This window comes from Eupeodes corollae, chromosome 1 (assembly GCF_945859685.1).
Source record: "Eupeodes corollae chromosome 1, idEupCoro1.1, whole genome shotgun sequence".
Classification (NCBI taxonomy): Eukaryota; Metazoa; Arthropoda; class Insecta; order Diptera; family Syrphidae; genus Eupeodes; species Eupeodes corollae.
Window position 1 is genome coordinate 53026968 of NC_079147.1, and position 15174 is coordinate 53042141.

Consider the following 15174-nt stretch of genomic DNA (forward strand, 5'->3'; position numbering starts at 1 on the left):
TTCTTGAAATGAGTTAAATGCATGAGCGTGGTTTAACTTAGCTATTAGACCAAGAAGAATGTAGTTCTTTGTTTCTAGTTTTTGTTTGTTGTTATCTCAAAAGTTCAATAGCCTAGAAAAACTTAAGAATGATAATACTGATTCAACATGCACTTGGTACTCAATATAAGGAGTTCGACTTCTGAAATTGCTTATGAATATTTTTCTTTAATAATGAGTATTCTGGTCTCTACACATTTCCATTGTTTGAAAAAAAAATATGAACTTGGTATTGAACTTAATTGAAGGTTTGGTATAACAACATGCTATTAATATTAAACACAACCGGCTATACTTCTCATAAGGTAGAAGGGTGGAGAATTCTAGTGTGGCAATACCTTACCGGCTAATGGATACTTAAACTATCATGGAATCAAAAGATAATAGTGACTTGACCGCAATTATATAAATGCGATTTTTGTGTTTATTTTGGTTTCCTTTGTTTCATTTGTTTTCAAGCAAAGCAATTGGGTCATTTCGACTGGAAACCAATTCAAATAATCTAACATAATAGTTTCCATAGATTACGAAAAACTTTGTTCTTGAAAACAGGTGTATGTCGACAACGTTTTCACCCTTCGTTGTCAAGATTGCATTATGACATGACCAAAACGTCAAAGCTGTCAAATCAGTTGATGACTGATGGGTACGTTTACACTCACGATGAAATGATTTCTTTGTAAGTTTACGATTTGACAGATAGGCAGCCAACTTTGTTTTTGACAACAAAAGCTTTTTATTGTGTTCTTAAATGCATCGGCATTATTTAGTTTGACAGTGATATTTATAAAAAATGATGTCGTGAATTTAAAAATTGCATATGGCAGAGTATCGGCAGTAAAGTGTACGAAGTAAGTGTCAAAAATGCATTAATATTATTGGAGTGATAAAGTTTCATCAACTAACAATGTTGCCTAATTTGACAGTTTTCAAGTTGTAGAAAAGTCAAATTAATTTTAACTCTTTTGCATGAAATCCCTGCAGCATTTGAATTTTTCTGTCAAATTTTTAAGACAGTCACATGTAAACTAGCCGTAAGGTGTCTTTTACAGCTATCATTTGTTTCTATCATTGAAAACAAACATTTAATTTTTTTGACAGGTCGATCATAGCTATTATTCAAAATGTCTGCCATTGACAAAAATTTCCTGCTTAAAATAAACCCACCGAAAAATGCTTCCTGACAGAAATCTGTCATTGGAATTGCGTGAAATTGTACCACAAATCAGTAGAACGGTTTGTTTTACTCTTGAACATAAAAGTATCAGCTGTTTAGAAAATGAATTTCCGTCTGAAAAATACATTTTTAGAGAAAAATAAATGCGGAATTACTCTTTTTTCATGCATATATTGATTCAATTTTTTTTTCGGATCGATTTTAATGATAGCTACAATTGGCCCCTGAGCTTAGTTTAAAACGTCATTGGCCAGTTTAGATGCTGACTTTTGATGCATAAATAAGTGCTCAATTTTATTAACCGTTTGAGCTTCTAAAAATATTTTAAGAATTCTTACTATAAACATGTTCACACACAACATATGTTACTTAATTTAAAGTCAACTGAATTCATTTAATTCGAATTGCACTAGGTACTCGATGTGCCACGAAAATTAATTTGACAATTTATGAGAAACGTCAGTCGATATGTCAAGAAGGTGAAAGAATTCACCACAGGCAGCAATAAAAGTATTGCCAGCAGGGTAGCTCAGCTTAAGGGGGGGTTTCGATTAGGTGAATATTTTATTAATTAAGGTAATCAATAAAATTGAAATAAAATTGATATCGAAATACGACGAGGTGAATTTCTCCAAGTCGTATTGATAATAATGGGCGCAAGGAAAGTTTTTACTGGAAGTTTACCAAAACCAGCGGCTGAAAAATTAGTCTTCAAATCAACTTACGAAATAAAGAAAGGTTTTATTTTCCAGAAAGGAAATTTAAATTCTGTTTTGTTGCCTAGAAAACCTTGGCCGAAGCCGGGATTAAACCATGATCTCTTATAAAAGAGAAAGATACAAATTGAATTATTGAGATTGACAGAAGGTCAATTCTCGATAAATGTTCTGCAAAAGAAAATGATGGATATAATGATAAAAACCGGTAAAAGAAATCACTTGAAGAAAATTATTTCGATAAGAGACAAAAAAAACAAAAAGCAGTAAACGCGTCCCGTAATATCGGGAAATTAATACTTCGACTTGAAGGTCAAAAGGACGAATTTACAACAAATTAAGGACACTAGCAAAAGCAATATTCTCAGGAACAACAGAAAACACTATACTTAGCTTCTTTTTGACTTCCTCCAGCAGCTATCGTAGTCCTTTCTCAACAACTTTTCTCCACGGCAGAACAAAACAAAATCCTTAACTCAATAAAAACTTAAAGAAAAACTATCATAGGAAACAAAATTACTTTATGTAGGTCTTTTTAAAAAAATTCCTTCAAACAATTTCTCTTTCGCCAAAAGGCCTTGGGCGCAATTCAAAAAGTGGCCACTATCAAGGCGAGCTTGACCCTTCCGGCTACTTGCCCTCAGGCAACCCTCCCGGATCTTTTGCGTGGTGGTCGATCTGTCTCGGTCCCACTATTTCCTCCATTCATAATATTGGGGTGTGCGATCTCTTTAAGGAGCTGATGCGATCACCCAGAAGCTCAATGAGTGAGTTCAGCTCTTCACTTTCGAACCCATTCCAGCCAAGACTTTCTGGAAAAATCGTGTGGAATTCCTCGCATTACCGAGCGCTAGATTTTGGTTGATCAAAAACTACTTTTTTCGTGTTGAAGGAAGTCGGTAGCCAAGCCTATAATTAAAATTAAAGTTATTAAGATATTCTTGGAGTGATTTTTCTATCGTTAATACTTTATGATGGGCCCTCGGCCATACTAAGTTAAAGTTGGTGTGACTTTCCTACACACATTGTTGGGCATGGGTATCGTCTTCATGTCTTGATGATCTTGATCAACCAATATGTGGATCAACCGTAGCACAGTTCGTTGGAGCGAAATCCTTTCCCACACTTTGGTGATACCTGTTGAATTTGCTTTCCCAAAATGCTAGGAGAGCAGGTCACTGGCTGATGGTCCAGGTTTCTTCTAAACTCTTCTCAAATTTTAGGGCCGCAGTCAAAATACGTTAAGGGTGGTTAGTAACAAGGGAGGTGAAACTTGTTGTGGTAAAATTTGCCTCAACAGTAGATTTAGACCAATGTAACTTAATAACTTTAACCTTCAATTGTTATTATACAACAAAGCGAATCATTATTATTTACAACAAAATCTCCTCATGCAAACTACAAATCCATTATGTTTTATTGTACAGTACTGGAATAACATTTATTTCTTTTTTAATTTTTCGAGGAATATTTATTTAACAAAAGTTTAAATCAAGTAATTCAAAAAGTTAATAAGTCCCAGTGAAAATAAATTCGGCTTTTAATTAAATGAAAAACTATCACCAGCTGATTTTTTGACACAAGTACAAATTTCCATTCAAAGACAATTTGTTGACAGCTAGCCAATCAGATATGTCACCTGAATTTGATTTATGAAATCACATGCTTAACCTGTCAAACAAAATATATTCTGTCACCTGAATCTGTCAAATAAGGTCTTAGAAACATAATCATGGTTTATAAGAGATTCAAGCATCTTAGATCCAAGTGAATATGGTATCATTTTCAACTTCAACTGACATTGTAAAAATATAAATGACACCCCAATTTATCAACCACACGATGCAATTTTAATGCTAAAGCATTCAGAATTCGTAAGAATATATGTATAAATAGATGAGTTAGACATCCTTACCTTTTCCTTAAAATATTTTATTTTATATTTCAAATTAATATTAAGAAAAATCCTTATTCTTTTTCAGGTATCGACAGCTGTGGTTGAGCCTTACAACTCCATTCTTACCACTCACACAACTCTCGAGCATTCCGATTGTGCCTTCATGGTCGACAACGAAGCTATTTATGACATCTGCCGTCGCAACTTAGACATCGATCGTCCATCATACACCAATTTGAATCGTCTCATTGGCCAGATTGTTTCGTCCATTACAGCTTCGTTGCGTTTCGATGGTGCTCTCAATGTCGATCTAACTGAATTCCAAACCAATTTGGTGCCATACCCACGTATCCATTTCCCATTGGCAACCTATGCCCCAGTTATCTCATCCGAGAAGGCCTACCACGAACAATTGACAGTAGCCGAAATCACCAATGCATGCTTTGAGCCCGCAAATCAAATGGTCAAGTGCGACCCACGACATGGCAAGTATATGGCTTGCTGTATGTTGTATCGTGGTGATGTCGTACCAAAGGATGTCAATGCTGCCATCGCCACAATCAAGACCAAGAGAAGCATTCAGTTTGTTGACTGGTGTCCCACTGGTTTCAAAGTGGGCATCAACTACCAGCCACCAACTGTTGTGCCTGGCGGTGATCTGGCCAAGGTTCAACGTGCTGTTTGCATGTTGTCCAATACCACAGCTATTGCTGAGGCCTGGGCTCGCTTGGATCATAAATTCGATCTGATGTATGCTAAGCGTGCATTCGTCCATTGGTATGTTGGTGAGGGTATGGAAGAGGGTGAATTCTCTGAGGCTCGTGAGGATTTGGCAGCTTTGGAGAAGGATTATGAGGAGGTTGGCATTGATTCCAATGAAGAAGCTGGCGAAGGCGATGAATATTAAGTTTGAGAAAACTATATACAAAAATGTACAACCAACAGCAATATTTAACTGACGCGACGACGACGTGACGTTTAAAATGTCATCGTTGCCGTTTGTCATCATCGTCCGTATATATGATTGGAAGGAATTTCGTTTGTGGATTTTAATTTAACTTTCTTATATGATTTTCTTTTATACAAAATAAGCTCTTAATAATATACAAAATAGAAACTAATGCGTCTCTGCACATACTTATACCATAATTTTTACTAAGAATTTTATATTTTTAATCTCATCATCTTCATCATCATAATCATCATCATCATCAACATTATCATCATCTACATTTCAATTTGTTTTGATTTAAGTTTTATTTTTGATTTATTGTATTATCATGCTATCATCATCAAAAAAAAGAAAGATTTTAAATAAATGCTTTAACATCACGTGACATCAGAAGGAAAATCAATGAGTTTTTATTATAAAATTTAAAGTGTTGCACGTCAACATTTTGTTGACTGAGAGTTAATCATAAAATGACTGCGTGTAAATTTATTTGACAGACTGTCAGCTTTTGACAATCTTTTCGTTGTTATTCTAAATAAACTCTTAATAAAATAAGTGACATGGAATCGTAAATGAAATATGACATTTAACGATTTCAAGAAACGACTATTTATAAGATTTCGAAGTACCTCCCTTCGTTTTTATTAAAATTTTTTGTTGCTTAGAAAAAAATCCGTTGGGAGAGCTGTCAGATTGAAAAACATCAATAGTTTCCGACAAATAAATCAATAACTTTGCAGTGCTGCCGAATGTTATGACACATTTCAGTAACAAGCTCTTCTTTTTTATCTGTTATGTGTGAAACAAACAAATACAAATGGATATAGATGGCGCGGTGGTGGTTTTTTCTGCTGCAGACAATAAATATTTATAATTTTGTATTTAAAGAAATATTTTTTTGTTTCAATTTTTAGAACTATTTACTTAAATACTGATATGTGATTCAGAAAGAAATTGTCAAGCTTTTATCAAACTCTGCCCAGGGCACACTAAACATATCCAAGCCTTGATATGTGCTCTGCTCAGAGTTAAAAAAAAGACAAAAATCATCACATAAAATAATTTATTAAAAAGTAACTTAGGGATCAGAAAAAGAATCGGTGACAATCCGTCTAAATCAAGTGTTAATTAAGTGATTCCAATTATATATCGAACCAAATTGGTTGACATGTGATAATATTATTACATTTTCTAAGCTCGTAGGATTTTTAATTCATGCTGTAACACAAACGTCATATTCGTTAAAAAAGACTAGCTTTAACTTTTTTGTTGAGTTTAACTCACTTACTTACTTACTTAAAGTGGCGCTACAGTCCTGTGTGAACTAGGGCCTCACCCAACACTTGTGCGCGCCGCCGCCTGATTCGCGGTCTTCCTCTACTGCGCTGTCCTGTGGGTGTGGATTCGAATCGAAGACATTCCAGGCCGGAGAATTGGTTTCCATGTGCTCTATGTGACCCAACCATCTTAGTCGTTGGACTTTTACCCTTCTGGCTAAGTTTACATCGCTATACAGCCGGTACAGCTCGTCATTCCATCTTCTCCTCCACTCCCCTTCGATGCATACGGGACCGTAGATCACACGAAGAACTTTTCACTCGAATCGACCCAAGGTGCTTTAATCCGCTTTTGTCATAGTCCATGCTTCTGCACCGTATAGCAGAACGAGGATGATCAGGGTTTTATACAGCGACACTTTGGTCCCTCGAGAGAGGGCTTTACCACTCAATTGCTTTCTTAGTCCAAAGAAACAGCGGTTAGCAAGAGTTATTCTGCGTTTGATCTCAGCGCTGGTGTTGTTTTCTGCGTTTACAGCGGAGCCTAGGTAGACGAAGTCCTTGACTACCTTAAAGTTACGTCTGTCGATGGTGACGTTTTGACAAAAACGTCGGTGTTGTAAGTCCTTTCTTGACAACAGATAGTGCCTCTAGTGTTGACGTGTGAGCTCTGCACTATTCTTTCAAGCACGATGTTAAAAAAAATCACATTACAGTGCATCACCTTGTCTAAAACCTTTTTTGGCATCAAAAGGTTCTGTTAAGTTGTTTCCAACCTTTATGGAGCAGCGTGAATTCTCCATGGTCATCCTGCTTTAACGGACGAGTTTGGCAGGGATGCCAAAACAAGACATGGCTCTATACAGCTCGTCCCTGTAGATGCTGTCATATGCGGCCTTGAAATCGATGAAAAGATGGTGGGAGTCGATTTGGTGTTCTTGGTTTTTTTTCCAGGTTCTGCCGTAATGTGAATATTTGATCGACTGTGGACCCAGTCTAAAACCACACTTATAAGGACCTATCAGGTTGTTGACGATGGGCTTTAGACGTTCACATATTACGGCAGAGAAGATTTTATAGGCGATGTTAAGTAGACTGATTCCTCTATAGTTGGTGCAGTTTAGAGGGTCTCCTTTTTTCAGGATCGGGAAAACAATACTGAGGTTCCATTCATCAGGCATGCTTTCTTTCGACCATATCTTACAGAAAAGTTGGTGCATGCTCCTAACCAACTTATCTCCAGCTGCTTTAAAGAGCTCGGAATTCAAGCCATCCGCTGTAGCGGCTTTATTACACTTCAGCTTAGATATGGCAATCTTTACTTCGTCTAAGTCGGGAGGACAGGATTGTTGGCTTTCCGTTGTCTAAGTTTATTAGATCATCCTGCATGACAGCGGAGTTCGGGTCCTTCCATATCTTCAGCATTGACTGCGGTTCCACTATGATGTTTCCACTTTAATCTTTGCAACCTTCGGTTCTAGGTTTGTGTCTAGGTTTATGTACCTGTGAATTTTGTTTCATAAAACTTTCGAACCTCATTCCTGCTTTATACCTCTCAACATCTTCGACCGCACGCTTCTCATGCCCTCTCTTTTTCCTTCTGAGAAGTCGGCGTTCCTCTCGCCTCTTCTGCTCATAGAGCTCACGAGCAGCTCTCGTCCTTTTATGCAGTGCCGCTTTGCGTGCCTGTTGTTTGGCTGCATTTGCCTGCCGACATTCCTCATCAAACCAAGGGTTTCTTGTTGGCGGTTGCTTGAAACCCAGCACATTAGAGGCGGCTTCTCTGATTGCATCTTGGCAATGTCACCACTGGTTTTTGATACATTGTGTTGGCAGCAGAAAATTTCGAGCGAGGTTACTTGTAACTCGTTTGGAAAAGGATTTGGCGATCTCTGGAGATTGTAGCCGTTCGACGTTGTACCTTCTCCCAGCACCTCCCTGTTTTGCCTTGGGTCTGGAAATCTGAAGTGCTACCTTTGCTACAACGAGGTAGTGGATCGAGTCGATGTTAGCTCCTCGGAAAGTTTGGATATCCATGGTGCTGGAAGCGTGTTGACGTTGACTGTAGATTGATCTGGAGAACTCCAAGTTCCTTTGTGGATATTCAGGTGTGGAAAAGAAGTGCTAGCTTTCATGACTTTTTGCCTCGCAGCAAGATCGATGAGCCTGAATCCGTTGTCGAAAGTGTTGTCGTGCAGGAAGTGTTGTCTAAGAGCTCGAAGAACATATCTTAAGTGTTGCCATCCTTCTTTTTTGTAGGGGCGTGTGCCCATATTAAGCCTATGTTGCCGAATTAAGCCTTGCTGATGTACCTATAGCTCAAGGCTAGTTGCCTTAGTCAGGCTAAAATGAAAAAGCCAAATGAGCGTTGTTGGCTTTCTCGGTACTAGCCACCATAGTAAATATTACAGTTTTTCATACCCCTATTTGTCCGGCCCATCCCACCGAATTTTCTAGTTGGCGGTGATATCTGTTTTATTAAGGGACCTAACATTCCACGTGCATATGTGGACCGTAAATCTATCCATATCCGAGGCTTTTTGGTGCTTCGCAACTGGTTTTTCTTTATGTGTTCTGAAAGTCACCCTGACCACGACCTTTAATCTGAAGCACCAACAAGCCTCGGATACGGACGAATTTACACAAACGAATTAAGGAACACAAACTTCGGATATTCACTTGGAATGTTATGTCCCTTAACAGAAGAACACGTGCGGCCGAAGAATTAGCGGAGGCCCTAGACTGCTATAAAGTAGACATCACCGCCATGCAGGTAATACGATGGGATGGGCCGGGCAAAAAGAGGATGATTTACTACCACGGAAACCAACAGCGCTTATTTGGATGCGGCTTTGTCATTGGAGCCAGATTAAGGCAAGAAGTGTTGAGCTATAGGTGCATCAACAAGCGCCTCATGACCATACGCTTCAAGGCAACATTAGCCTGATATGCGCGTACGCCCCCACAGAAGTAAATGCTGAGGAAATCGAAGGACCACTTTTGCAGACTGTATAAGGGCGAAGACGTTATATATTGAATGGATCATCCCCTGTCAGGTAGGATGACGACGAAAGCCAACAATCCCGTCTTTCCGACTTTGACGAAGTAAAAATTGCCATATCTTAACTGAAGTCAAATAAAGCCGCCGCCTAAGCAGATGGCTTGAATGCCGAGGTCTTCAAAGTAGCTTAAGATTATTTGGTTCAAAAACAACACCGACGAAGTTTCCGTCAAAACGTCACCATCGACATTAGTAACGTTGAGGCAGTTAAGGACTTTGTCTTACTAGGCTCCGCTTTGATCACAGCAAACAACACCGCTAACCGCTGTTTCTTTAGCTTTGAGTGCAGTTGAGTAGTAAAGCTCTCTCTCGAGTGACCAAAGTGTCACTGTACAAGACTCTCAAAATCTCCATCCTGCATTACGGTGCAGAAGCATGGACTAAGCATATGAAAGCACCTTGGATCTTTTTAGAGACAAGTTCTTCGCATGATCTACGGTCCAGTTTGCATAGAAAGTATGTGGGGGGGGAGATAGAACGACGATCTGTACGGGCTGTACAGCGACGTAGACTAGATGGAGAAGTTTGTTGGGTGGAGCTCTATATCACACTGAACTGTAGCGCTACCTTAAGTTAGTAAGTATAAAAGACCTTACATTTGCTTTTGTTTAAAAAAACAAAACATCAATGACACGAACTTTCAATATTTATTTTCAAGATTGCATTCTAATACTTAATTTGTTTAAAAAAAAATTATAAGAAACATAATGTACATAATTGAATAAGCCAGCGAAATATTCTATAGGCATTAGGTACTCAGAGAATTCCAAAAAAAAAAAAATTAAAAGTATCTAAAAATAAACCCTACTTTCCCATAAATTTATTATCATTTTGATTGACAGTTTTTAAGAAATTATCCAACCATTTTTCAATAACTGGCAAATTCTCATCGCTCCACTTGGCTTCTTCTTTGATGTTTTTCAAATTCCTATCAATAATGTGTTCAGCACTTCCGAATTCACCACGACGTTCGTCTTTAAGCTTCTTCACCATGTCATAGCCTTCTTGTGTGGTGAATACACCTGTCGCTGATCCGATGAGATTGTCCCACAGATTTGTTTTGTTTTCGAATCTATTCCGAGAAATATTTTCATTTTATTATCATACAGAAACTATTCTTAAAGAAAATTATTACCTCTGTCGAATGACGACCCAATTGTTGGATAAAAAGTTAAACAAGCTCATATACCCGCTTGAGCCTCCAGTTAACATAGAGAAGATCAAGAAGATATCGTTTTCTGTAAAGTTTCCATTTTCTTCCAAAATTGTTATATTCAAGAGCCGTTCGATCTTTTCGTGCTGCACGGGACAGCCAGCAAGGGTTTTCAGGAGATAAGTCCTTTCACTTTGAACCCTCGATTTTGGAAAGTTTATCACTCGCTGCAAACCAAATTCCCACTCTTCCATTGTTCCCCACTTAAAGACCGGACAAATGTACTGATTTGGAACTCTGTAGGTGAAAAAAAACATATGAGAAAATCTTTGAAAAGTTCTTATCATTTATCACTTACGGATTGCCTTCATCTGGTTTTTCACTTTGCATCCAAAGTTTGAAAGCTTCCTGAGCTTCTTCAATGCACGGTCTATAGCCGGCCCGACAGAGGAAAGTCTTCGACAAAGATCTCAAATCGGATTTCCAGTTCTCCTCGTTTTCAACTGGTTTTCCCAACTCTTCATAAAGTGGTGTCAGTAGGACTCTCACGTAAGTCTGTAACGAAAGCACACCTGTTGGTTTTTGTTGCCTAGAAATTTCGAAGAACAAACCTCGAACTTCTTGTGGACTGCTGACATATCAATATGTCTTCCGATGTGATCGATAAAAGTAAAGACTGGATTCCAAGCTATATGGTTCCGCTCATTCTGCATGAAGAGCGTCATATCAAAAGCTGTTGCGAAGCTTAGATCCCCGGCGTAGGCAAGATTCCAAGCATCGTGAAGCAATTTTGCTCTAAAAGATCAAATTTTATTAACAATTAAAGCACATCTGCTTTCTCTTCTTCTTACCTGGTGTAAATTGGTATTTTTGTTCGTCCATCTTCAGTTTGAAGGAACTTGGCCAGTAAATCCCAGTTTTTCTCATCATAATTTACAGGGAACGGTCCGATCTCCTCTGGATTCACAATTATGAACTTATCCTGCTCGGGGAGATTTTTCAGCGTCAGTTCTCTGGTTTTTTCCATCCAAGCATGAGGTGTTGTGTTGTTGAAGTCCAAGTTATCCTGTGTAACCAACACTAAAGGAATCCACCACAACATTTTATCTTGTTCGGGGACGTCATGTGGTCGCTCACGAAGATAGACCTTCTGCACAACTTTGGCTGTTTTTTCCTTGTAGTTCCGTTCGATCTTCACAACTGGCAAACGGTCCTTAGTGATCCATGAGCCAGCAATTTCATTGATTGCATACCTTGGGTCAAGAGTCTTGTCTTCATGAGCTTGTTTGGTAAGGGCATCCCAGAGATCATCGCCGAAGAATGTACTAAAATGCCGGTCAGCTATAAATCTTCGTATGCCTGTCTTGAAAGTTTCACTGCTCAAAGTGTAATTGAGCATTCGAACGACTAGTTCCGTTTTGAATGAGGTTGTTTCCTGTTTCATTCCTGTGATGCGAGAATGTGGATAACGTTTGCTGAATTCGTAATACAGCGAGTATAGAACAGTCATTGGATATTTTCCATTGAATTCAAGTCCATTGTCGATCTGTTTGATTCGATATGAAAACATGGCTTACAATATGTCAAATCATATGTTACAAATCCTTATGAATATTTACTTACACCAATTACTGTGTAGGATGCTAAAAAGCTCGCTAGAGCCTTATTTACATGTGCATCACTCCACCAGTATGGAGTCACCCAAGATCCAAGCCATTGATAAATCAACTCCTGAGAGAGACCGTAATATCCTTTTTTTAAAAGTTCAGATTCTCTAAAATAAACAAAACTGTAAGTAATTCGTGCTTTATTTATAAAACAACATTTACTTGAACATTAAGACACCCCAATTGTCTGCAGGACGCACAGATGACAATCCAGGAATAGCCAAAACATCGATTTTACTCAACGGAACCGAGACATTGAAGTAGGATTCTAAGTGATCATAAACTGTTACTAGTTTAGTGTAGATTTCCTGTAAATTCAAAACTTAAGTAACTTTCAAAACATTTAAATAAGCTTTTAGTTAGATTCAATTTTATTCACTTCGAATAAAAGATGATCGAAGATGATTTTGGTATTCGTTGAAAAATTTTCAATTTGTGTCCGATTATGTTCCCTAGTATTTTTCAAACAATTACTTTTAAGATATTTTTAAGTGAAAAACTCTACATCCAAAACATATTTCCAATTAAAATAAACATTTTGCGTTAAAAATATGAATCGAAAAAAAAACAAAATATTTGCTGAATGCATTCATTTCTCCAAATTCAACACATTGGCTGCGTTCAAGAACAGCTGCTATGTCGAAAAAGTATCCAATTCTATCCAAGCATTTTTGTTGTATGTGGATACCAATATCTGACAGAACAGGTGATACAACATGTGTTTGAAATTGAAGACACTAGAAATTTCATTAAATATTTGTATGTTTTAAATCACGAGACTGAACGTTACCATTTTCTCCTCCAAAATGACATTTAAATTTTTGATTACGTCAAGAGAACTCAAAATAATAAATATATTTTTTTTAGTTTAAAATCCGCTCAAATGAAATTTTGTTCACTTGTACTGACTGTTATATTTTTTTCACTTGAAAAACTAGCTAAAGTGGAGGAAAGATCGTGGCATTTTGGGTTTCTGTTAAGCCGATTTGACAGTTCTACAGCGGAGCTATTGAGGACCTCTTTTAACCAAATCATTTTAAGTTTATAAAAAAGCATTTAAAACTTAGCATCTACCTGTAGTTCTTCACGTATTTCTGGCCTTGACCAAATATTAATTTGTGGTCTTCGTTCTTCTGGTAAAGGATTCATGGGTGTAAGCTTTTCAAGTTGAGATATAACAAAGCCGAAAGTAAACGATGACATTGCTGGTGTTGTTTCAAAATAATCCACCATGTAGTTATTTGCTCTGCATAAAAAAGAGAAAAATGATATCAATATTATTTTATATTTTATAAAGGGTGTTTTTTTAGAGGAATAGAACTTTAAAATTGAATAAAACAAATATGATTTTTTAAATTGACAACAAATTTATTTTCTATGAATGATATGATTTCGGATCGTCACTTTTGGCTCGAACGTGGTCTAATCTGGAGGTACAATTTTCGAAGACTTTTTCTTACATTTGACGTATCTGGCTAAACACAGTGGATACCTCCAACGAGTATCTGTAACAATATTAAATACACACAAATTCAATATTACGAACGCAAGGCGATACAACTGCAGTCAGAGCTGCAAGGCTCACCAACTTTTAACTTTTTCGTGGTGTTTTTGACATTTTAAAATGTATGGAGCAATACGATATCTTTCAGTGCTTTTAAGTGCTTGAATACTAGAAGATGAACATAAAAAAAATATTCAAGAGGTTCGTGAACTTGATGTCTGGTGGCTTAACCCAACAAATCAAAAAAAAACATGAAATGTCAAAAAGTTGAATGTTCCATTGTGGGCTTACGACACTTTTTGACAGCCTATTCAGCTACAGCATGCAGTTCCAGTTGCGTTTGCCTATTGTGTTCAGGAAGTAAATCGATTAGGGCTTATTCAATTAAACTTGAGATTCCACATATCCTCACGAGAATAGTCAAGTGGTGTTAAATCGTTTTCTTCAAAAAATCAATTGTTGAAACCCGTCTTTTTGAAACCATAGCTACTGCGCAACGTAGTACCCGTGGCATGATGGTTAGTGCGTTGGACTGTCATGCCAGAGGTCTTGGGTTTGATCCTTGCGAGGAATTGACAAATTCTCCAAGAGTAACTGTTATCATGAAAAAGTGCCTTCTCAAATTTGAAGTTCGGATTCGGCGTATAAACTGTAGGTCCCCATTATTCCTGACAACATTACTCGCACACAGGAATGGTTGAGAGTTGTAAGCCACTAGGCCCTAGTTCCCACAGGACTTTTGTGCCACTCAATTTATTTAATTTAGCTACTGCGCAACACGGTTGTTTCATAGATAATGGAAAAATTCAGTAATCATGTCTCATTGACTGCAATGGCTGAAACACAAACAAGTTTCAGCTTCGGCTTTGCCTGACGTTTACGAGTTCAGCCATAGGAATTCAATACATGCCTCACGTTTCATTTGACAATCGTAAGGAAATAACGTAATGTGACTTCAAAAGGAAGCTCTAGTTCAAATTTGCTGAACATTTGCTTTGTCTGACAGCTCAACAGCTGTAAAAAAGTCAACAAACAAAATACATTTGCTTTTGAAGGGATTCCCATTGGCTATTATAGGCTGTATAAGCTACTTCCACGATAAATCCAATTTTTTCGATTTCAAAACTCATAGTTTTAGAAATGTCATATTAGAAGTGTCATTCAAGGCAACCTCGAAGCAGGCCCAACGTCGAATCGTGTTTTTGTTTCAGCCATAACGTTCATGCCAGCATCGTTTTTGAAGTATTGTTCAATTATTCCCGTACACATAGACTGACCTAGTTAGCATAATTAAACTCCCACGGCTTAGATGGCTGGGTCATGTAGAGCAAATGGACACCAACGCTCCAGTCCGGAAGGTCTTCGAATCCAATCCCGAGGGACGTTGCAGTAGAGGAAGACCGTGACTCAGGTGGGTGAAGATCTTAACCAACTTGGCGTGTGAAACTGAAGACAGCTAGCTAGGGACCGAGCTGGCTGGAGACGCATATTGGTTGAGGCCTAGGTCCTACCCGTACTGTAGCGCCACCTTAAGTAAGTAAGTAAGATCAATTATTCCACCACTCCATAAAACACACTCAACAATCACTTTTTGTGGGTGTAAACACACACTTAAGAATAATCAACACTTCCAATGAAGAATTTTTGTCAATTGACAGATCCATTCAACCAAAAGACAGCCCAGCTGTTCAGGTATTAAGCTATTCATGATGAAATGCTAAACCGAACTTA

General features: G+C 37.8%; 2 protein-coding genes across 2 annotated transcripts in view; one reads left to right on the forward strand and one right to left on the reverse strand.

Moving 5' to 3' along the window:
- LOC129953935 (tubulin alpha-2 chain) overlaps nucleotides 1-5180 on the forward strand; it is a 51461-nt gene extending 46281 nt beyond the window's left edge. The window contains exon 5 of the mRNA XM_056067483.1: nucleotides 3915-5180. Coding sequence (XP_055923458.1) covers nucleotides 3915-4736 — 822 coding nt within the window. The 3' untranslated portion in view covers nucleotides 4737-5180. The remainder of the gene's footprint in view (nucleotides 1-3914) is intronic.
- A 4567-nt stretch (nucleotides 5181-9747) lies between these two features.
- LOC129953674 (aminopeptidase N) overlaps nucleotides 9748-15174 on the reverse strand; it is a 46162-nt gene continuing 40735 nt past the window's right edge. Inside the window, exons 6-13 of the mRNA XM_056067004.1 lie at nucleotides 13014-13185; nucleotides 12102-12247; nucleotides 11896-12046; nucleotides 11124-11818; nucleotides 10884-11067; nucleotides 10631-10827; nucleotides 10255-10569; nucleotides 9748-10191 (exon numbers count right to left, since the gene is read on the reverse strand). Coding sequence (XP_055922979.1) covers nucleotides 9924-10191; nucleotides 10255-10569; nucleotides 10631-10827; nucleotides 10884-11067; nucleotides 11124-11818; nucleotides 11896-12046; nucleotides 12102-12247; nucleotides 13014-13185 — 2128 coding nt within the window. The 3' untranslated portion in view covers nucleotides 9748-9923. The remainder of the gene's footprint in view (nucleotides 10192-10254; nucleotides 10570-10630; nucleotides 10828-10883; nucleotides 11068-11123; nucleotides 11819-11895; nucleotides 12047-12101; nucleotides 12248-13013; nucleotides 13186-15174) is intronic.